Source organism: Balaenoptera borealis, assembly GCF_965194805.1.
Source record: "Balaenoptera borealis genome assembly, chromosome: 7".
NCBI classification, from domain to species: domain Eukaryota; kingdom Metazoa; phylum Chordata; class Mammalia; order Artiodactyla; family Balaenopteridae; genus Balaenoptera; species Balaenoptera borealis.
In genome coordinates this window covers 62,026,576-62,049,355 of record NC_138864.1, presented here as the reverse complement: position 1 = coordinate 62,049,355, position 22,780 = coordinate 62,026,576, and the positions used below count along the sequence as shown (strand labels likewise).

General features: G+C 35.9%; 1 protein-coding gene across 3 annotated transcripts in view; it reads right to left on the bottom strand.

Moving 5' to 3' along the window:
- The window catches only part of DGKB (diacylglycerol kinase beta), a 943,764-nt gene that overhangs the window by 477,096 nt on the left and 443,888 nt on the right, over positions 1-22,780 (bottom strand). For all 3 annotated transcript variants that reach the window (XM_082398294.1, XM_082398295.1, XM_082398296.1), the window contains 5 exons: positions 21,604-21,678; positions 17,414-17,533; positions 9,028-9,145; positions 6,567-6,655; positions 6,368-6,484 (listed from right to left, as the gene is read on the bottom strand). In XM_082398294.1, the coding sequence (XP_082254420.1) occupies positions 6,368-6,484; positions 6,567-6,655; positions 9,028-9,145; positions 17,414-17,533; positions 21,604-21,678 (519 nt within the window). The remainder of the gene's footprint in view (positions 1-6,367; positions 6,485-6,566; positions 6,656-9,027; positions 9,146-17,413; positions 17,534-21,603; positions 21,679-22,780) is intronic.

Here is a 22,780-nt window from a genome sequence, read left to right as displayed (position 1 = left end):
TTTATTTTTTTGGGGGGGTATTTGCCTCACTTTATTTTTTATTTTTTAACATCTCTATTGGAGTATAATAGCTTTACAATGGTGTGTTAGTTTCTGCTGTATAACAAAGTGAATCAGCTATATGTACACATATATCCCCATATCTCCTCTCTCTTGTGTCTCCCTCCCTCCCACCCTCCCTATCCCACCCCCCCAGCTGGTCACAAAGCACCAAGCTGATCTCCCTGTGCTATGCGGCTGCTTCCCACTAGCTATCTATTTTACATTTGGTAGTGTATATATGTCCATGCCACTCTCTCATTTTGTCCCAGCTTACCCTTCCCCCTCCCCGTGTCCTCAAGTCCATTCTCTAGTAGGTCTCCGTCTTTATTCTGTCATACAGAGGGAAGTCAGAAAGAGAAAAACAACTACCGTATGCTAACACATATAATATGGAATCTAAAAAAAAAAAAGAAAAAAAAATGGTCATGAAGAACCTAGGGGCAAGACGGGAATAGAAATAAGGAGTTACTCTTTTAAAAGAAGTAGGAACCCTACATGATACCAAAAGTCAATAATCAATAGTCATCGTATAAGCTTTCGTTTGCGAAGCTCAAATGACATGTATCATCCTCCTCCTACCCTGTGAGTCCTGCCTGACCGCGGGTATTTTACCGCAACCGGCGCAAATGACAACATGGTTTAAATACAGATTTTCCATGTCAAGAAAATATGTTCATGGCAGAAATGAACAGGTATAAACAGTGCAATCTTAACAATCAGAGAATGTAAGCAAGAGGAGGAGGAGAGAAGCAATGATGACATTCAGCCCGGCTGATTGAATTATAAAGCCCAGGGGAAATGGTTGCCCAATGTTAGAAGGTAGTTTATACTGCTTTCTTAGGATTTTTCTATTTTTTAAGTGGTTAGATTTACAAAAGGAGATAAAACCCAGTTCTAAGAGCCTAACATTCTATCTACATAATGGCAAATAGTATTATATCAAGAAGCCACAGGTTCTGAATAAAAAAGGGGTGCTAAAATGGATTTTTTTTTATCTTTAAGCATTTGTTTACACTTGTATATTTGATGCAGATTTGAGTATTACAGGATGATTTTTTAAAAAATTTAAATCATGCAGTTAAAATTCACTATTTAGCAGTAAGAAGAACAGTGTTACCAGTCATGAAGGTGAATTATCGAGGACCTCCTCTAAACTCAGCACTCCATCAAGATTCAGGGTTATTAGAAGAAAAATGTGTATACTGGACCCGGAGCTGGATGAGATTGTAGTCTAACAGTGTAGACAACGTTAGCATGCAGATGTGACACTGCTGGACAGCATTTCAGTCTTTCCTTTGGTGTGGAATAAAAGTCTAGAAAGTGTTTAGAAAATGGCAAACATTATTATCAAGGAAAATTTCAAGGAAAATATGGAACTTAGTTTGATTCCTGAGGTATAGTCAGTCAAAATTTGAGGTGGGTGCATTCAGGGCAATAATAGAGTAAGCAAAATAGGGGGGAAGCATGGCTTTCCCAGAGGCCTGTCAACAGACATGCTCGGCTGCAGCAGGGACTGGGCATACGGGGGTTATTATATATGTCATGTGCTTAGGTTTGGGTCAGATATTTGGAGAAGTGAAAACCAGGTTGAGGTAGGAAGAGGTGAGAGCTGCATTTATTATCACAGAACTATTATAGATTGCTGAAGGTGGCATATGATAACAAACTAGTATTTTCAGAAGATGACTCTGGAGGTGGTTTGCAGCCTGTGTTATAGGAAAAGTACCTTCTGCTAGGGAGATAAGCCAAGATTTCTGACTCTAATCTAGTTAAGAGGTGCTAAGAGCCTGCACGCGGGCTGTGAATGGTGAAGACAAAAAACTCAAATCTGAGAGAGATATTTTAAGGGGAAAACTTAAAGTCTCAGTGATAGGTTGAATATATGAAATAGGGGTGAAAGACAAGGATAAAAGAGATTGACTTCTATTTCCATGATTGCAAGCATGATGTTACCATGTCTGATAGAATACAGTTGGAAGAGCTGTTCTTTGTGAATACAAATAAATCAGTTTAGTCTAGGATTGAGTGATATTCAGGACCACATGGTTCTGGGTGCTTTTAGAATATGCAGGTGCTATTCTTAGACTGGGAAACTACAGATCCTTCCAGAAGTGAGTAAGAGATGGCAGGAGTAACATCCATGGAGTGCCCTCTGTGAGCCACGGGATGGGTTTTGTGTCCTCACATGACATTTTAGCTAGTTTTCACTATGATAATAATTGTCCTTCCATAAGCACTAGTATGTATGGGGCCTTCCCTAAACACATTGACATAGATTTTTTTAAAAAATTCATTTAATTCTTATAAAACTCTTACAAGATAGGTATCATTAAGTCCATTTTACAAATTAGGAAGCTGGCCAAAGCTTTTCACATACTTGGCACAAGATTGTACAACTACTATCTTACTGGTTGGACAGAGACATTCTTAAGAATCTGGTCAGTCTAACTTATGACCAAGTTAAAACTCAAGCCATTTCCAAAAGTCATATGTACAAAGGAAGTGATGGCATTTGGAAAACCACTGAAATGAAGCCAGGTTTTGTTCTCTTTGTTTTTCTCTGCAATCTATTCCTCACGGACTCCGTTCAGATGGGCCTTACTAAAGCTGAGCTTTGATGGTGCCATATCCCATCACGACTTCTGCTAGTTCTTTGCTATATTAATAGCACTTTCTGGGAAGCATTAAGACATAAGAAAGTAGATTCAGTTTGTTTAAAGGCAATCAGTAGTGTAAGTGTCAGTCAAAAGCAGATCAACTTCATACTAAAATTTTCATACAATAGTTCAGGAAGAAAGTAGAGATTATACTAAATACATAAATGTTTGGAGGTAAATATCCTCTGTTTAACCTAGGCAAAAAATCTATAAATTAATAGATATAGTCTTATAATCGCTTAACATTAAAAACCAAAAGAGCACAGAGGCTGAAGTTATTTTTAAGAAGGCTATATATATTCTTCTGGATACATGAGGACTTATTTAAAAATATCAAGTTTTGTTTCATGAACCAAACACCCACAGGAACCCCGGAGATCATGGTTTACAGCAAATCAGGCTGAAGTTAGCCAGAAGCCTCGGGTCTTGGGAGAGCTTAGTGAGAGGGCAGCCACTTTTCCCTGACTCTGCCTTAAACCCTTCAGTGGTCCCCGGTTTGCCTGTGTCCTGAGTAGAACTCGGGATTTAAATACATTTACAGCTTATATTGTGCTTTGCTGTAGTGACCAAACAGTCATCTTCATGTACACTCTGATCTTTTGTTAAGAATAAGACGTTAGGGACATGCTGTCTGAACTGAATTAGATATGAAATCCTTAGATTTTAAAAAGCAGAGCTTATTCAGAGGTAGCACCTTCTTTCCTATGAAAGGAAAGGCCTAATTTCTTACAACACTAGGACCAGGATCAAGACCAAATATAAATATGTAACTGGAGAGTGCTTGGGCTAGAAATACAGATTTTGGAGTCACAGGTGAGAGGAACCACTAAAACAAAAGAAAGAAAACAAGAAAAACAAAATGGAATATAAAACAAGAAAAACATTTCAAGATGCCTTGATTATCAGTAAGACCGTTAGCAATGGTAACTTTGAGGAGAATGGTTCCCATAGAATGAAAAGGGCAGAAGATATACCTCATAGAGATTAAATGGGGGAAGGAGAAGAGGAGTCAAATAAAGAAACTTAAAATCTCTAAAAGCTTTTGTATTAGGAAAGGTAGCAGTGCATATTTTTATTTATTTTTCTTTAAATTTATTTATTTTTATTTTTGGTTGTGTTGGGTCTTCGTTGCTGCGCATGGGCTTTCTCTAGTTGCGGCGAGCAGGGGCTACTCTTCGTTGCAGTGCGCAGGCCTCTCATTGTCGTGGCTTCTCTTGTTGCGGAGCATGGGCTCTAGGTGCACGGGCTTCAGTAGTTGTGGTGTGCAGGTTTCAGTAGTTGTGGCTCGCGGGCTCTAGAGCACAGGCTCAGTAGTTGTAGCACACAGGCTTTGTTGCTCCGCGGCATGTGGGATCTTCCTGGGCCAGGGATCGAACCCATGGCTTCTGCATCGGCAGGCAGATTCTTTTTTTTTTTTCTAAATTTATTTATTTTATTTATTTATTTTTTGGCTGCGTTGGGTCTTCATTGTTGCACACAGGCATCCTCTAGTTGTGGCGAGCTGGGGCTACTCTTCGTTGTGGTGTGCAGGCGTCCCATTGTGGTGGCTTCTCTTGTTGTGGAGCATGGGCTCTAGGCCCACAGGCTCAGTAGTTGTGGCTCGCAGGCTCTAGAGAGCAGGCTCAGTGGTTGTGGCGCACGGGCTCAGTAGTTGTGGCTTGTGGGCTCTAGAGCGCAGGCTCAGAAGTTGTGGTGCACGGCCTCAGTAGTTGTGGCTCACAGGCTCTAGAGCGCAGTCTTCAGTAGTTGTGGCTCACAGGCTCTAGAGCGCAGGCTCAGGAGTTGTGGTGCACAGGCTTAGTTGCTCCGCGGCATGTGGGATCTTCCCAGACCAGGGCTCGAACCCGTGTCCCCTGCATTGTCAGGCGGATTCTTAACCACTGCGCCACCAGGGAAGCCCTGGCAGGCAGATTCTTAACCACTGCGCCACCGGGAAAGCCCAGTAATGCATATTTTTAGAGCGTTCAAACTTTAAACACATTGGTTTTTTTTCAAGAAATAAAAATAGGAAAGAGAAGAACAGATCTAAAACATTACACTTGAAATGTATGAAGGATGGCAAAATAACTTGAAATACACGAAGAAATAAATTCTGATATTCTCTAACTTCAGTTTATATTAAAGATATAACTAATGAAAGATGCACTTTATGGGGAAAGTAAGAGGAACGGGCTCAGAAAAAAAACCGAAATATTTTTACAGATGCTTAGCAAGAAAAAAAAAAGAAAACTAATATTTTTTAATGGTCCAAATTTTTAAAAAAATGAAATAGTTGTGGTCTTCTTAAAACTGAGAACTCAACATGTTTAAGTAATTTCTATGTGTAATTTAAATCATTGTTAGACATTTTATTACAATAACCAAACACTTTAAAAAAATAAAACTGTCTTTCATAATTGAGGAAATTTCAAATGTAAATATAATTTAACCGAGTAATAGCTGAAAATGATTGAAGAAAATGCATTCATTTTAAAAGAGTACTTAATTGTACTTTTGAAATGCAAGTCACAGTTTGTTTTTCTCATTATCCTGTGTGTATGTGTGTGTGTGTGTTTAAGAAAAATTTTTAAATGGCGTGTGTGTTGGGGAGGGGTGTTGAGGGGCAGTACAGAGAAACGTATCTGCTTAACTGAAACAACGCTCCCTACTGTTTTATTCCCACAAAAGCAAGAATAATTTGTCCTATAACAAGATGACTCATACACTAGCTGTAAAAAGAAAACAAAACCGATGGGGGAAAAAACCCAGCCCCATAAACATTTTTGTATCAAATTGTAAAAAATGGCTATTCTTAAAAATGTGCGTTCTAATTAATTTCCAGAACTACAACATGAAACACTAGAGGTACCATTTAACAACTGCATTTATTCCAGAAGTTACTTGAAGCAGCTTTGACAATTAAGCAAACTAGGTAGAGTGCTAAGATTTCCTGGGAAAGACCAAGTTCCCTCTTCGTTCTCGATTGTCAATACCATTAATGACTAGCGTTTACATCCGTATCTGTTATCCCTCAATTTATGATTTAACTAAAGGAGCAAGGCAACACCATGTTATAAAGAAGGGTTAAGTGAGTTCTTAGAAGCATCAAGAACTAAAATATGGACCCACCTGCATCTCTGCCTAGTCATGTGGTCATTGATGATTTGCATAGATTTTTCTTGGTCTTAGTGTCCTCACTATAAAATTAAGTCTTTGTACCACATTATTCATTGTTCTACCCTTTTTAAGACCATAGATTCTATGACTGGAATAAATTTAGAACATGTAGAATAGTAAATTTTACCAGAATAGTGTTTCCGGGCAGAGGGATAGCTGAGCTCTACCCAGTCAGTATCCCAGGCTCAAGGCCCACCCACAGCCATGGTGTCTGGTTACCTTCCTGGCAGCTCCTAGAACTCCATGAAACACAGATTGAACACCTTATGACAGTATTATCTCTAAGGTTGTCACTAGCTCTAAAATTCTCGATTCTATGAGGAGAAATCTGACCTTGACATTTATCCCTTTGGGAGCCACACATGATATAAGAGGCCCCCATGAATTTACGCTAACTTGGACTTAGTCTAAAATTCAGGATGGCCTTCCAGGATAGGACTCATCAGAGAACACGGGATATACCATCTTCATCGTGAGTGAATGCTAGAGATTTATCCTCCGATGTTACTCACTGTGATCTGACACCAAACACAATGCAGTCCTGTCAAGCCCTGGTAACATTTAACCGTTTTGTGGCACTTATCACACTTGGTTGGGCAGTTGCCTTCAACCCAGTAATGATGCATCACCTAGAACACAACAAAAGCACTGTGGTAAGAGGAGGCATCCATAAACACCATCCTCAAAAATCAAGCATGGCCACACACTTACATCAGTGTTCTTCTTGGACTTTACGTAGGTCTTGATGCAAGAAGGAGGTGCTCTAGCCACGCAGCGCTCATGGACTGTGTACTTGCAAACTGAAAGGAAACATGTACACAAATTCAGAGCTAATCCTGGCCCTGATTGCAATTTTATACAGAAAGAATGACATTAACAGAAGCTCGTTTCATAGCCACTGCTCCCTAATCAATCCAATCAGCCACATCAAGGAAAAGTCCAACTCGACTGTTTTTACCATGGAATACAAAAGGCCAATTAGTACAGGAAATATTATGCATGTTGAAGAACCAAGACTCCTCTATCATGGCAATAGCAGGAAATGCTTAATTAAATCAGGCCTCACTCAAATTTTTCACAATAATTCCCAGATGACAAACATACTAAAGACAAATTGATGACTGCCAAATGGCTTGGTGTCATTTGCTAGAAGGAAGAGATCTATATTTTACAAAGTATAGGCATGAGAGCAGCTGGCGGGCATGGGAATAAAAGCCCATGAGTTTATGCTATTTTGTCTATTGATTTATCTAAACCTTAAATGGCTGATTAGTCTATTTCCAGAGAATAGATTTCATCATACATGCCAGGCCTTCAGTTACACTTCATCCCTCATTGCCATCATGGCACTGTTTGTCCAAAAGGAACAACCTTTGTTGGGCAGCATATTGTATATATATACGCAAAATATTATATGTGTCTGCAAATATGTATAGAAACACATGTACAAACATATATATGTGTGTGTATATAAAATGTATAATGTATATAACAAAACCAACACGTACACTTTATTGGCATCTTTAAATTACTTCATGGCTTGATTCTCAATATAACTCAGGGTCATATACAGATATTCTTTAATAAAACGCTAGTTTCAAATTAAGAATTCTAAATGCATAAATACATAGAAAAAAAATTAAGTAAAAAACAACCAGGTAGCTCTCTCAATATAACAAACAAAAATTAACCACTGCATGAAGTTAGAATGAAAATATAATATTTATATGGTAAAACTATTCCCAAATATCCACATCTGTGATTTCCTTGGCAACACTGAGGAAGAAAACACAGTTTCTCTTCTCTTCCATATTGGCAATAATGTTGAGTATTACATTTGCCACACTAATCAGTTAAAATTTGTGAGCAAGATTCTCACTCTTATATGATATTGCCCATATTATATGAGAATTACCATTTTGTTTCATAAGCTCCCGTCAATAGAAAGTACCGTGAAAAATTATTTTCCTTAAAAATAATAAAACTTTGAAAACAAATTACTTCCTTTGTACATGGAGAATGTTCTGGTATAAATAGCCTTTTAAATGTGGCCACCAGAAACTGCCCTCTAAAGTGGCACGAGGTAATTTTATGTAACTTTATTAAAATCCTTAAACACGTAAGAAATCACTTAAAAGTGTACCTACAATATGGTTTTTAATGTGAAATAAAACATCTGAGAGAAAGTCAACTCCCAAATATGTTACCAAAAAAGATGTTAGCTAAAAATAATATCTGAAAATTATGTATTATATGGAAGCCAGCTAAAAAATTAGATTTAATATAAATGCACGAAAATGGGATGTGTCTAATAAACTTGACAATTTCAGTAACTCCATACACTGCAGAAAAGGGTGTGGATGGACCACGTGCTGGACCAAGACAAAGTCACACTTTGGTAAGGAGGACTCAATATTCCCTCTGTTTTAACAGAGGCATCAGGGAATGCAAAAGTTCCTCAGGCACACATGTTGTTTATTTAAAACTACTTAAGTGCCTTTTATAAATTAATTGTTACATATACTACCAGAAAGTATGCCATAGAATAAAATAGATATTGTAAAGATAAGTGTACCGAAATAAAAATAATGGCCACAATTCATGAACTGGCCACACTTTGGGTTCTAATATCCATTAACCATATATTAGATTTTCTTCGTGATAGAATTAAGAATCATGTGCCTGAGGTATAAGATTAGTTTGTATTCCTTGTGATTTCTTAGTTTGAATGGAAACTGATAATCAATTAATTATTTTTAAAAGACTGAAAGGAATTAGCTCATTATAGGAAGACAATGTGAATAAAGCGATAACTTAGGGAGGGAAAAAAGACAAATATGCATAAGATATAAACATGAGAGACCAATGGATATTTTCATAATACTCCCAGAAGAAATGGGAATCATGAATAAATTAAACTACAGTGGAAAGAAAATGGCTAGTGAATTGGGAAATGTCCTTACTTCTTTTCCAAGGAGAAGGTTTTCCAAAACTGAAGAAAGTTAAAACTAGAGTGATCTAAACCTTCAGAAACATACTTCAGGGAAAGATAAATCATAGGTACGGGAAGGGTCAGGTTATTTCTTAACTCCGTCTACAAATAGGACTATTCCGCGAAATCAACCCCTCCTCACCAGAGGTGATGACATCCGGGCAAAGCAAACATACTCACAGGAGCAGCAGAGGCCCTGCTTCCCCACGCCGATCAGCATGTTCAAGCAAAGATTGCAGTAGGCAGGTTTGTTAAAGTGCTTGAGTCGCCACACATGCTGTCCGTCATCCTTCACATTCTGCACGGGACGCAAGAGAAAAAGATTTCACTTAATGAAGTAAACAGTAGAATATGTAAGTGCCAATAAAATTCAGAGCTGGACTGAAGCATTTGAAGACAATCTGTTATTTCATCCCTGACTTTCTCCAAGATTGCCACAGAGTCTAGAAAACCACATGTGCTCTAGTGGAATGAGATCCTGCTAACAAATATCAGATGCTATAGCAACCCACAAATTCTTGCCTAATATCAGCAGTTCAACGGCAGGTCCCAACCATCATAACCGTCCGCCAAACCGAGCACTCCTCAGAACAGAGGCGCGTTTGCCTCACCTCTGTATACTTTACTCCTAGCACAATTCCATAAGCAAATAAGTGAATAAAGGAAGAGAAAATACTCTTGGGTGGAAGATTCTGAGAGATGAAAACCTTGGCAGAATATGTTAACCCTTGCTTAATAGTAGGAATATGCAAATTTCATGATGGTGGTTAGCTCTTATAAGGAGGTAGAAGGGTGGGATGGGATGGGAAAGAATGACACTTAAAAGTAAGTTATTCATGATATTCTAAGGCTTCAGTTGGGGGATTCCTTATATGTTATAATTGACATTAATATATTTTTGTATGTCTCAAATAGAAAATTTAAAAAAATAAACTTTTATAAGGCTCTAATTACATTATTATTTTCTTTACTTCTCTTTTACAAAATATGAATCATTTTAATCTCATGGAAAGATGGCAAAAATATTAAAACTATATTACTGTATTTACTTATAACAGTCTCTACCATTATTTGCCACAATAAAACCTTGAGTTCAATTAATTCACATTTTAGCAAAACAACTGTAATTATTATTTATTCTTCTAAGTAAAACTCTATATAATATTATAATAGCTATTCTCTATTAGATACATTGTTTAAGATTGAAGTAAAATGAAATAATATGATGCTTAAGATTCCTTACAAGGAGGTGAAGGTATTAAATGAAGTTATTATACATCATTACTTTTATTACCATCATTTCCTGTATTAACATGTAGTCCTTGTACATCATGTACCAAACTATATCAAACTCAGATTAATTTTAGACATCATTTATTGGTATTCTATAGAAACCACTGCAGGTCATGGTTTTTCAGGTTAGTCAAGTTGCCATACTTCTTAGAACACATTGAGCTAATACTTTTTTGAGCACCTATTATGTGCTGGGGCACTAATACAAATTCTGTGGTAGTGAGACAGTATAAACATGTCCAGATCATCTTGTTTCTCTGGATAATCAAATATTAATAATAATGTTTCCTAACTACTTTTTCCTCTTCCCAATCAAGAGATAAACCACCAGATTTGAAGTACCCAATTAAATCCACAGTAACTAATTCCTACATTAGAACCAGAAATGTCAAATTTGCATCATAATATGAAACATTAATGAAAATGCTTTCTGGGAGATAATTGTCCATGGGTCTCTTGAATTTCTGCACATTTTGTAAGCAGAAGAACTGTCCTTTTCTCCAGGTTATCTTTTCAAAGGCGTTTGAATAACATACAGCCTTGCACAACAGAGATGTGCAGAGGGCAGGTTTCCTTACTGTCCGGTATAATAAAGATAATTTCTCCCTTCTAAGCAAAGGTTTAGCAAGTTTGTTTACTGCGTATTACAAAAGATTTAGTTTCCCCAAGCCAGAGGTTCTGAGCTCTGATGCTGTGCAAGGCAATTACTTGGACCTCTTTCCATCACCCCTAAAGAGACTTCATGGGCCAGGAGAACTAGCTCAGATGTGAAGCTCCTATCGCTTCTTTGCTGTGAGTAAACAAGTTTTTGTTTCTGACCCAGGCACTCACGTCCTCTGCCAGCACCCATGGAACTGTGGCAAGCTCACTTGTTCACTTGCAAGTAGGGTAACTCTCAGACCCTTCATGGTTCTTGACAATGCTCAGCTTCATTTTCCTGACAAAGAACTAACAAGTTCTCAGCAAAAGCACTTCTGCAGGAGGTGCCACGGAGGGGACATCAGAAGACAATGGTGTTTCAGGTTTTTTCCCCAAAGCTTAAGAAATAGATTTTATAGTACTTTCTGAATCCAGTTCTGGTCTGCTCAAGTCATATGATTTCTACTGTCTTTATTATGTGAATGGAATGCTTTATATATTTGTTTAATTTTGCTATAGCTTCCAAACTACCTATGTTTTAAAATTTCTATTCCTTCAAATAAGAATAAGATACCCTGATGTTAAAAGTTAAAGAGGTTAATTTTTTAAAAATATATTGATAAAGTTAGCATTAAGCGTTAGTTTAAATAATTAGATTAATGCTTAAAAAGACATTTTTAAGTAAAAAGGAGAAAAGAAAATTTAATTTTCATATGTATTACTGTTCTCATAAGTCTTGTCATTTTATTTTGAAATGAGTGTCCATTACATGTGAATAAGCCTCCTCCTGTTGAAGAGCACATATGGACTAAGTTAGCTGGCATTTTCCTTATCAAAAAATAAACAAGTCTGAACGTGGGTGTTCTGTCAATCAGAACACTTAGCCATGTTACAGGCTGCCACTGATGCACAAATCCATTACCCCGACATAAAATGCTCTACCAAAAAACAAATTAAATCGCTTTATAGCTCTTAGCCGCATACATTGCCAGAATATTCAGAGGATGAAATATGTATGTGACTTCAAGAGAAGAAATTGAAACCAGGAGCCAACTACTTCTAAGCAGCGCAAATTAAACGCCGACGCTATGTATTTTCATGTCTTGTCTTGTTTGTCTTATTTAGATGGTAAACTTACTGGGGAAGGGGGAGACACTGTGCCTTACTATATTCTATCAGCCAGTAGAGCATACACCTCTTAGTACTTCCATTGCAAATAAATATTTATTGTCATAGAGAGGAATTCATTTTTATAAAAAAGCAATGAAGAGGGAATCTGGAAGGCTTGATTCTTGGCCTCTGATGAAAATGTGGATAAGCCATTTCACCTTTCTTATCTTCCTCTCTAATAAAATGAAATAAAATGAAAGTAACCACTTTCCTCACCCGGGCCATGGTGTGAGGTTTCATTATACAATACCTGCGAAGTCAATTTAGCTCCTCAGAAGACTGGTGTTATATAAACAGCAAATATTATTACCATCATTGGGTTGAGTTGTGTAACATCCCAGTGTTTCAGCCAAAAGATCTGAGAAGGATGTTTGTAGGTTTATGATACTTTATTTCATAAAAGTTGTGTTCTCCTGGTTTTTTCATTACCAGACATTACTCTTAATAAAAATTTATTCCTGATATTTAGTAAACACTGTATTTATAATGAAGCAGTTCAGTTCTGTGCATGTGTCAGAGAAATGTTTAATGAAACACAGGCAAATTAACACAGAGAGGGAGTGCCAGGGTCGTCCTCGCCTACTAATCCCCTGTAAGTCAAAAGGAGGCTTTGAAGGGAAGAATGCTCTTTGGAAAATATTGAAAACGATTTCATTATCTTAGTGGTTTCTAAAGTTTTAGTTTTTTCCGTAAATACCTCCAAGATTGCAGACAGTGTTCAAGTGAACTAGGGCTGTTATAAATAATATCATTTTTTTCAAAAAACCTCAAGGAGAAATTTCACTGATGTCCCAGCCAAAATGCTCCCATCCCCCTACCTAGCCAGGTCCCTGTTTCAACTGACTTCACTTATGACACATAGAAGAGCTAAGGTCGCAAATGGATTCCAACTCAAGAAATAATAAGTGCCATTAAATTACCATACTCTTCTGTTCAAGGTCTCCAAAAAATTATAATGATATGAAAGAAACTGTTCTTTTAGACAAAAAGATGAACTATATCAGGCCTGAGAAAAGAGAATGCAGAGAGAAGTTTTAAAATTCTGAATGGAGCTGCAATCAACTGCCCATCTCCAGATCCCACTTTCTGAAGTCAGGCTCAGACCCTAATAGTCTTAAGGTTCAAATGCCATTTCAACTGTCAGTAACATCACATGGTTATTTTCCTTGAGTGACCCAGTGTGGAATCTCAAGAATTGTTGCATTTATCCAGCTTCATAACTCTTTTCTAGATTGTGCAAACAGCAGAACAACATCTTAACCAAATTAAATTAAAAAAAATAGAGTGTGAAACATTAGTTTTCCAAATAAAGCTTAGTCTATTAAGAATACATCATCTTCTGCTTTCCATCATACTCATCAAGGGACACATTTCATCAGAAATCAGGAAGCAAACCAAAGAATTACTTCTACTTTATTGAATCAGGCAAAAAAATGTATCCTAAAACATTTCAATCAATGGCAAAGTTTAAACTATATATAGGAATTAAAGACCAGGACTCTGAGAACATATAGTGAAATCAACATACATAACCTTTCAAAAATCATACAGGCCAGATTTGGGCCCAACAATCCAAGACTAAGAAGTGAAGGTATCCTTATTTTAAGCCAGGCTCCTATTTAAATGTGTATTCCTGTTTTTATGATAATATGAATTCAGGAATTTTCCTTGAAAAACCTAATAATGATGCAAGATTACAGATTTCAGGAATTGGAGCATTACTAATTATCCTGTTCATCGAGGAAAACAAATGTTTGAACTGAGAGAATTTCAGAAAAGGAAAGGGATATTCCTGACTAATTTCTTTGTACATGTCCAGATAAGATGACTGGCAAAAAATGACCTAGTTAGTTAGTAACCAAGCCAGGGTGAAGGCCAGTTTGATAACGCTCGCTGCCACTCTACTATCTCTTCATTAGTCCTTATGTCTTGCTGGGGTGGTCTAATTGAGCTAAATTTAAAAAAAAAAAAATCAGATTTCTCTTTCCAAGATAATTTAAAAACAGTTAACACTCATTCTGTTTGTATGACAAATTAATGATAGAATAACTTGGGAGTCAGCAAAACTATGGCCCTTGGGTCAAACATGGCCAGCAAGCTGTTTCTGTAAATAAAGTTTTATTGGAACACAGCCCTGCTCTGTCATTTAGGTGCTGTCTGTGGTGGCTTTTGCACTGCAGTGGCAGAGTCCAGCAGTTGCAACAGAGACCTTATGACCCACAAAGCCTAAACTATTAACTATCTGCCCTTTTACAGGCAAAGTTTGCCAATCACTAGAGCAGACTTTATTGCTAGATACAGTTATTTAAAAAAGAAAAACATTTTCATTCAAAATACGGTTTTTTTAATAAGCAATTCTTCACTGAGATGAATGCTGAAGGAAGAATGAGCAAGTCTCAGGCATAAATTTTTAACTGTAATCAAAATCACATATGCCACCCAAATACTCGATTTTACTTCAGATGTAAGAGACTATACCATTTCATACTGGGTCTCATGAAGTTTGAAGGACTTCTTGTAAGAGAAAGGAGATGACTTCTACTCCCTAGCATTTGATGAAGAATCAGGTTCTGATAAACTACAATTCTGATCCTGGCACCACAATGGGTATTAGGTAAAATAGAGTACTTTAAAAAATTCTGTTGATGGAGAAAAATGAACCACAATAAAATCACAACTGCTCTACCTTACATGTCACGTGAGGACTGCTCTCCCGGGGCAATATTCTTATCTGGGTAATTGGGCTAATACACCACGGTCACTTTCAAATACACTGTGGTATTTAACATGCACTATCAATTAGCATCTACTCCCTGAGCTCATAATTGACAATAGACAAGAATATATAGGACAACATAACAAGACAGGCCTCACAATAAATGGCTGAATTCAACCTAAAGCTTCTAGATTTCCAATCTCATAAGCAAAAGTGGGGGGCGGAGTAGGAGGGAATGGCACCATGAATCAAATTCTCTACAGGTAATAACAAAACACATTTACTGCCACAGAAAAGGAAATAAATCTCAATTACTAAAAAAGGCCCTCATCACTCAGTTGTCATTGTGTCATTACTAGTTTGTAAAACACTTACCATGCCTGGGAATTAAAAAGCTGTTTTTAACAAATAGATGCTCTGATTTGTGATCATAATTACATAGCTTTTCCATTTTATTAAAAGCCAATTTTAAAGACATTATTGACGTATTCTTTTTTTAAGAAGTGAAGAAAATACTCTCAGAATTGTTCTTCACAGGGGAACCATCCAATCTCATATTCAAGTTGATCTACAAATGTTAAACAATGTAGCCCTGCCATCTAGTGGCCATCACTGGGAACACAACTTTGGAACACAGCTTGGGTTTCTTTGAAACCCTGAATCGATTTCTCCTATTAAGCTCCAAAAAAAAAAAAAAATCTTTTAACGAAAAACATAAAATATAAATCTAAGAATATGAATATAAAGTAAATTATGTATCATTAACCTGATGGACATTAATGGCAAAGAATTGTCATTCCGTTGAAATAAAGTTAATGCTACACTAGAAACTGATGAGGTATATTCTATTTGTTTAAAATATTTTTAGTTAAATCCACATAGATTTGTGGACTATATTTACCAATGTTATTTTCATAATTTCACAAATATCTGTATTTATGAATAAAACTAAAGAATTTCTAAGCAATATTTTCCAAAAGAAAACATTATTTCAAAATCTTTCTGTGATATTAAAAAAATAGATGACTATATCTCCATTTCTGTACTTTCCTGTCCAACCCTCAACTACCAAATGATTTACTTACTTCTTTCATTCTCTCATACAAGAATTTCCATAAATATTTAGAATAAAAACATTTTAGCTTGAAAAATATAAAATTCCCTTTGGGAACCATTATCAATAGAATTGAATAGTCATTTGTCAACTATTTTTCAGTATAGAATATACACCAAACCTTACAAAGTTAACATTTAGTCAGTTTTCTTTCTGTTTTCTCCCAACAGTCTGATTTACATATGCTTTTGACAGAAGGTATATTAAACAATAATTACATATTTATGATACAGAGATATATAGTAAGTTATTACAAAACATATTAGGTTATGTATAGTATAAGAACATCAGATACAAGAAGTATTGCTTCATTAATTTGCAAAATGTAGAAATATGTATCTATTAACAATAAGGTCTATATTAACTTTGTTTTAATAAATTATTTACTTTAAGGGTAATTTCCTATTTATCATCTATTGGTAATTTTTCTTTTCCTTCCTCTGACCATGTCTAAAATCCCATGGGCCTCATGAAGGCTAAGATTAACCTGAATCTAAACGAATTTGAAGATCCAGGTGAACTGGAGACAAATTGTACCATCTGAAACCCATTTATATATTCCCAAACCCATATGTAAATATGTACAAACCTATTTTTATATACTCTCACATGTTTTACAAACACAGACTGCAAGATCTCTTGAGAACTGTCTTGAAAAAAATTGGTATCTTGAGTAACTGTGGCATAGTTTTGAATCTGAAAAATCGTTATTGCTGGTAACAGGAAGTATGAAGAATGTGGAGGTCAGCAGCAAAGTGGTGGACATTACATTCTTGCATCTCAAAACTCTAAATATTCTATGTGTCAGGGTGCTTTCCATCAGTAATGCTCTTTGAATCTAAGTATAAATTTTACTATACTCATGTTATAGTTAATTCTTATTTATTAAGCTAAGTATAAAAATCTAGCATTGACTCATTGGATTTTTAAATGAACTATTACTAAAATTCACACCAAGCCGGGGCAGCAAGATTTGGACTCAAAGTCACCATCATATCACATTCTGATCTTATGTTGATCTACTTTATTCCCCAAACCACCAGTTTTAATTACCACTGGAGGCACTGATATAAGAAAACTTCGACAGGCTTGGAAGGAAGAACTTTAACAGACTGTTGATATGTAAGGAAAACATTTACACACACACACACACACACACACACACACACACACACACATGCATATATACTCAACCACCTCTATATATAATTGGCTCCTCCAAGTATGGGTTTGGTTATCAATAAAACAGATCATCTTCATGGGGAGGGGGAGTACAGAATGGGATGGAGCACCGCAGGAACCACAGAATGCAATAACACTGGGGTGTTTCTTGCATTAGATAAAATAAGGTCAATTTTTTTTTTAACAAGATTGCACTTTAAATAGTGGGAAAAAAGAGAGAGATTATGTATTAAATAATACAGTAATACCTAAAATGAATTAATATATTCGTGGTAAGTATTACTATACAAGGAGTTATTGTTAACTTGTAGTGTGACATACGTATTTAGAAGAAGTAGGCACTCACTATATACTTAATGGTAGAAAATAGCCAGATGAATTTATAATCAAAATGTATAAGAGAGAACCCCACTGACTTACCACCAGGCCACCCCCTCTGTGTAAATGCTTACATTTTCTAAGCCCAGGAGCACAAGAAGTGGAATGGTTGTCATGCCTCCTTGAATCCATTCCTCCAGAGAGACTGTTCCATCATGATCATAGTCAATTTCTTCCATCATCTCATGAAGGATCTGGAGAAGAGGAGATGAGGAAAAACTTGAAATAAGTCAATAAAATAAATTTCATATGACACAACAAAGTATTGCACTGAATTAGTTATAATAAACTGTGACTAGCAACTAAGTAGAGAGATGAGGTAAATATCTAAATAACTCGGTACAATGTTAATCCTATTATTGAGCATACAGTAGCTTTGCTATGATTTCAAGAACCTGATTACTTACACTGATCAACTTTTATAAATAAATGCTTAACATTTAAATATTTTGTCACTGGATGGTACAGCTTAAACAAGAAGGTATCTCTAAGCATGAAAGTGATCTTTAATTGCTATCTCTAGATTATTTTTTTAAATTCAAATATATGCCAGATAATGACAGACCAAATTAACTTCACGGCAAAGAGCTGAAATAATTCTTTGCTAAGTGGTGTGGGGTGGAGGAATTAAGTTGCTTTTAATTGCCTATCAGAACTTAATGGAGCCAAGAAGTTAAACAATCAAATAATTTTTTGATTAGATTTCTTTTCTAAGGAAGACTTACACAGAGTGTCCTAAAATGTTCTCCGTAGTGTCTGTTTGTAATATATTTATCTCTCGGCTGCATAGTGCTAATATTAGTTGTTAATTCGAAGGGTTGTTGTGAGGTCAAATGTGCTAATACATTATAAGTATCTTTGAAGAGTATCTAGCATATATAGTAAGTGTAATATAGGTGTTGTTAGTGTTATATTAGCAGAAATTATATTTGCTAATATATATTACCCAAATATATTACCCTTGGCTGCTGGGAAGGCAAAGTACCTCCCATCTAAGGGCACCAAAGTGACAAACATGGTAGAATCCCGTGAAGGAAGCAACTCACCACCTTTATCTAATATGGAACTTTTAATCAATTTGAAAAAAGAAAGAAATACAGAGAGCATTAGAAGAAAAATTTGAAAAGGTGCAATAAATGGAATAACTTGATATGTGGACAGAAGTATTATTTGTCTCAACACCCCTGAACTTAGTGGATTGGTGTCTTTCCTCAGGAAGTTTCTGAAAATCAGATTATTTCCCTTCATTGAAACAAACTTATCTATAGGTAGTGGAAAGAGACTCTTTGGAACAAAGTGATGTTGAAATAATTATTTCATTACACTCAAAATGAAAGACAAGGGAAATCATTTAGAATTGGGCAAAATGGCATAAGGTCTCATTAAAAGGCCCTCCCCCTTGAAGACACTCTGATGAACTAGTAGAAATGAACAAATGAGGAGACAAGTAAAACACAGAGCGTTTGTTTCAGAGGACTGATACTTTCATATTGTACTTAATAAATCTAATGGTAGAACCTGGGTTAGTTTTTAAAAACTCCCTTCAAGGGCATCTCAGTCTACCCTGAGCCATCAACCTGAAATGTACAATTCTCTTTAGTTATTATGCAAACTTACCAGGAATCAGACAATGTGTACAAATGTACACACGTGTTTAAAATGGGGAGAGCTGCTGAATCATCAGGCAGAATGAGGCAGTTACTATGACAGCAAACAGCCAAGTCTTTTATCTTTACTGTCTATACTGACCACAGAAAGGGCAGACTTGTCAGTATGTGTCACAAATGACGAATAATGCTATATAGCTTTTTATTTGTATTTTCCAGTAGGTATTTGTCCTAATTAGACTGCCCGACCACTAACTGTTCCTTCTTTAGAGCATCCAGATCCCTCTTTCCTCAAACCCCCCACCGCCAAATACGGTGATGTGGTGGTGCCTCCTTCTGCTTTCAAAGCTGACTGAAAAAGACCCCCTTCCCTCTATTACTCCCGTGAGGACAAGAGCCTTGATTGATAGGTGAATTATATGCACATGCACATAGGGGTGCATGTGTCTTTTACATTTACAATGTTGTGTTTTACATTAACATAACCAGAAAAGGCAGCAGAACTTATGAGTCCTTTGATTTCAGTGAAAATAGTATTAAGATGAATCAAGCGGTATTCTTAGAATTAAATACGTTACCATCTACTTTATTATTCCATATGCAAACTGCAATTTTGTTAATGATACCCGCCACTCATCATGTGCACAGCATGTGCATTTCCATGTTCAAAAATAAAAAAAGGGAAAAGAAAAATCAGCTGAGTTAAAACTTGGAAAACCCTAATCCCAGTAAGAACGGTGCTCTCCCTCCCTTTCCATGACATTGCGTTGACTTTGTTGTACTTTAACCGCATTAGTTTGCAAAGCAAGGGAAAAGCTATCAGACCGCTCCTATCACATAATCATGCCATTACCATGCTGTTGACTGCATAAATGTGAATTTATGTGGTTAAATAGGTTCTTTGAATTCATACAAAATGTAAACCATTTACATAAAATTGATTTGTATTTACTTAATTAATGTACAATATGCTAAACTTAGTTGGTTTCAAAGAGAAACTAAAATCAATAACATTCTCCCCCTAATATCCCTGTGGCCAAAGTAAAAGTTTCGAATCATGTTTGTTTTAATACACATTTGAATAATGTTGTAACTTTGGTATAAATCTATTGAAAATAAGAGGTTTTTAATGCTCTTATAGGCATTGTTAGATACTATTTCTTGAAACAATTTGATTAAAGTTTCCTAGCTCGATCTTTAACTAGATGCAGAGTTTTGGGCAAGTAACTAACATTTTGGGGTCTCCCAGCAATCCCACTCCTGGGCATATATCCAGACAAAACTATAACTCTAAAAGATATATGCACCCCTATGTTCATAGCAGCACTATTTACAATAGCCAGGACATGGAAGCGACCTAAGTGTCCACCAACAGATGAATGGATAAAGAAGATGTGGTACATATATACAATGGAATATTACTCAGCCAAAAAAAGAATGAAATAATGCCATTTGCAGCAACGTGGATGGACCTAGGGATTATCATACTAAGCGAAGTAAGCCCGACAAAGAGACAAATACCATATGATATCACATATGTGGAATCTAAAATATGACACAAATGAACTTATCTACAAAACAGAAACAGACTCACAGACATAGAGAACAGACTTGTGGTTGCCAAGGAGGAGGTGGGTGGGGAGGGATGGATTGGGAGTTTGGGGTTAGTAGATACAAACTATTATATATAGAATGGATAAACAACAAGGTCCCACTGTATAGCACAGGGGACTATATTCAATATCCTGTGAAAAACCAGAATGGAAAAGAATATGAAAAAGAATGTGTATATATATATATATATATATATATATATATATATATATATATATATAACTGAATCACTTTGCTGTACAGTAGAAATTAACACAACATCGTAAAGCAACGATACTTTAATAAAATAAATTAAAAAATATTGGGGGTCTCAATTTCCTCATCTGTAAAATGAATAAAATAGTAGTATCTACCTTGTAGAGTTATGAGCCTTAAATAACACATATGCAAAGATAACAGTGCACTGTGCATAGTAAACCATCATTATCGTCTTCTTAATCTCCTTCATCCTCTTTTAGATTGAATATTTTAGCTATTTCCATATAAGGAAAATCATGGCGATCATAAAAAACATGTCAGTTCTGACTTTTTTTGTGGCATGGTATGACCTTGGCAGTGCCATCAGCAGCTTCTGTTCACCTACACCTATATTAGACTACCATTCAAATTAATTTCCATGAGGAAGAAAAGCAAAAGTTATTATTACTAAGGGCTTCAGAAAACGACATATACTTTTTCTAGTTCAGAATCCACTTTGGCTATTGATTAGAAATAGTAACTTAGAGTTATCAAAAGACATATACACACTATTATATATAAAATAGAAAACTAATAAGGACCTACTGTAGAGCACAGGGAACTCTACTCAATACTCTGTAATGACCTATATGGGAAAATAATCTAACAAAGAGTGGGTACATGTATACGTATAACTGATTCACTTTGCTGTACACCTGAAACTAACACAACATTGTAAATCAACTATACTCCAATAAAAATTTTTTAAAAATCAAATGCCAGTAATATATTAGGATTGCAAAAAAGATGAAAGAGAAGGGGGTCTTCTAGAATGTAGCCAACAGTTAAATCATTCCTATACCTACTGGATTAAGTTCAGTGACGTCCCATTCAAGGTACTCTGCCACATGCATCATCTGACTGATGATATTTTCTAGTTCCTGGAGGTGAGGGAGGGGGAGAGGAGGGAGGGAAGGAAGGAGAGGGAAAATGAATACAAGGTCTTAGTAAGTTCTTCAACTTTGACTTACAGGAATTGATTTGTTCAACATGTAGCTCAAAAACTAAAGGAGTGAGATGATTAATTTTATATAAAAAGTAAACATATACCTCTTCATTTTAAAGGTCTAATTAACTATACATAAAAGAAGAGCCTAAATATACATTCCTTTTGTACTTTGTCTAGAAACCTTCACCAGGAGAGGGCACAACTATACAAAGAAAGGTTTTCTTCCAGGAGAAGATTTTTAAGAAAATTTTTGTTTGGAAAGCAGCATCTGATGAAAGTAGGAGCCTGCATATTTTCCAAAAAGCTGTGATTTTTAAGTACTGAGTATCCTGACCCCACAGCTTAAAAACAGGTGTGGAAGGGTGGGAGGAAGGGTTTGAGGGCAGCTGAGAGTTTTATTTTTATTCTGATACACTGAGAACGTATACTGACGGTTCTAGCCATTTACTGGTAAAATTTGCTCTGCTAGAGGTGTGTTCAGGTCAAGGTTTGGAGGCTAAGTGCATGCAGAGTTTATTTTACGAGGGGATAGAATTTTAGTCTGAATTTTCACATTCTTCTGCTCAACGTCAGCTCTTTGAAGAACTGCTGGTTAATATATGTGCCTTGGTTAAATAAATTATAACATTTTTTCATACCGATTTATTTAATGTTTTAATTTTTCTGTATCTTCAGAAAAGATTAAACATACTTTGTGAATGCTAATAATTTTAAGGGTAGTCCGTGCATGACAATTAAAAGTGGTATTTCATAGTATGATAATTTAAAATATAAGAAGTATAAAGAATAAGGCTTGAAAGTATATTAATAAAATTTATTCTACTAAAACCTCTCATCTAATGTACGTGGTTAATATGCATAAAATGAAGAAGAAAATATAGTAAAAGAGGGTTTTTTTTTGGGGGGGGGGATTCATGGATCCCTCTGAGAAGCTGAAGAAAGCTACACTCTCTCTCTCCAAAAATATATATATGGAATCATGAAAATGTTATATAACACAGGTCATCCCAGAAACAATGCAAATATAAATGTGT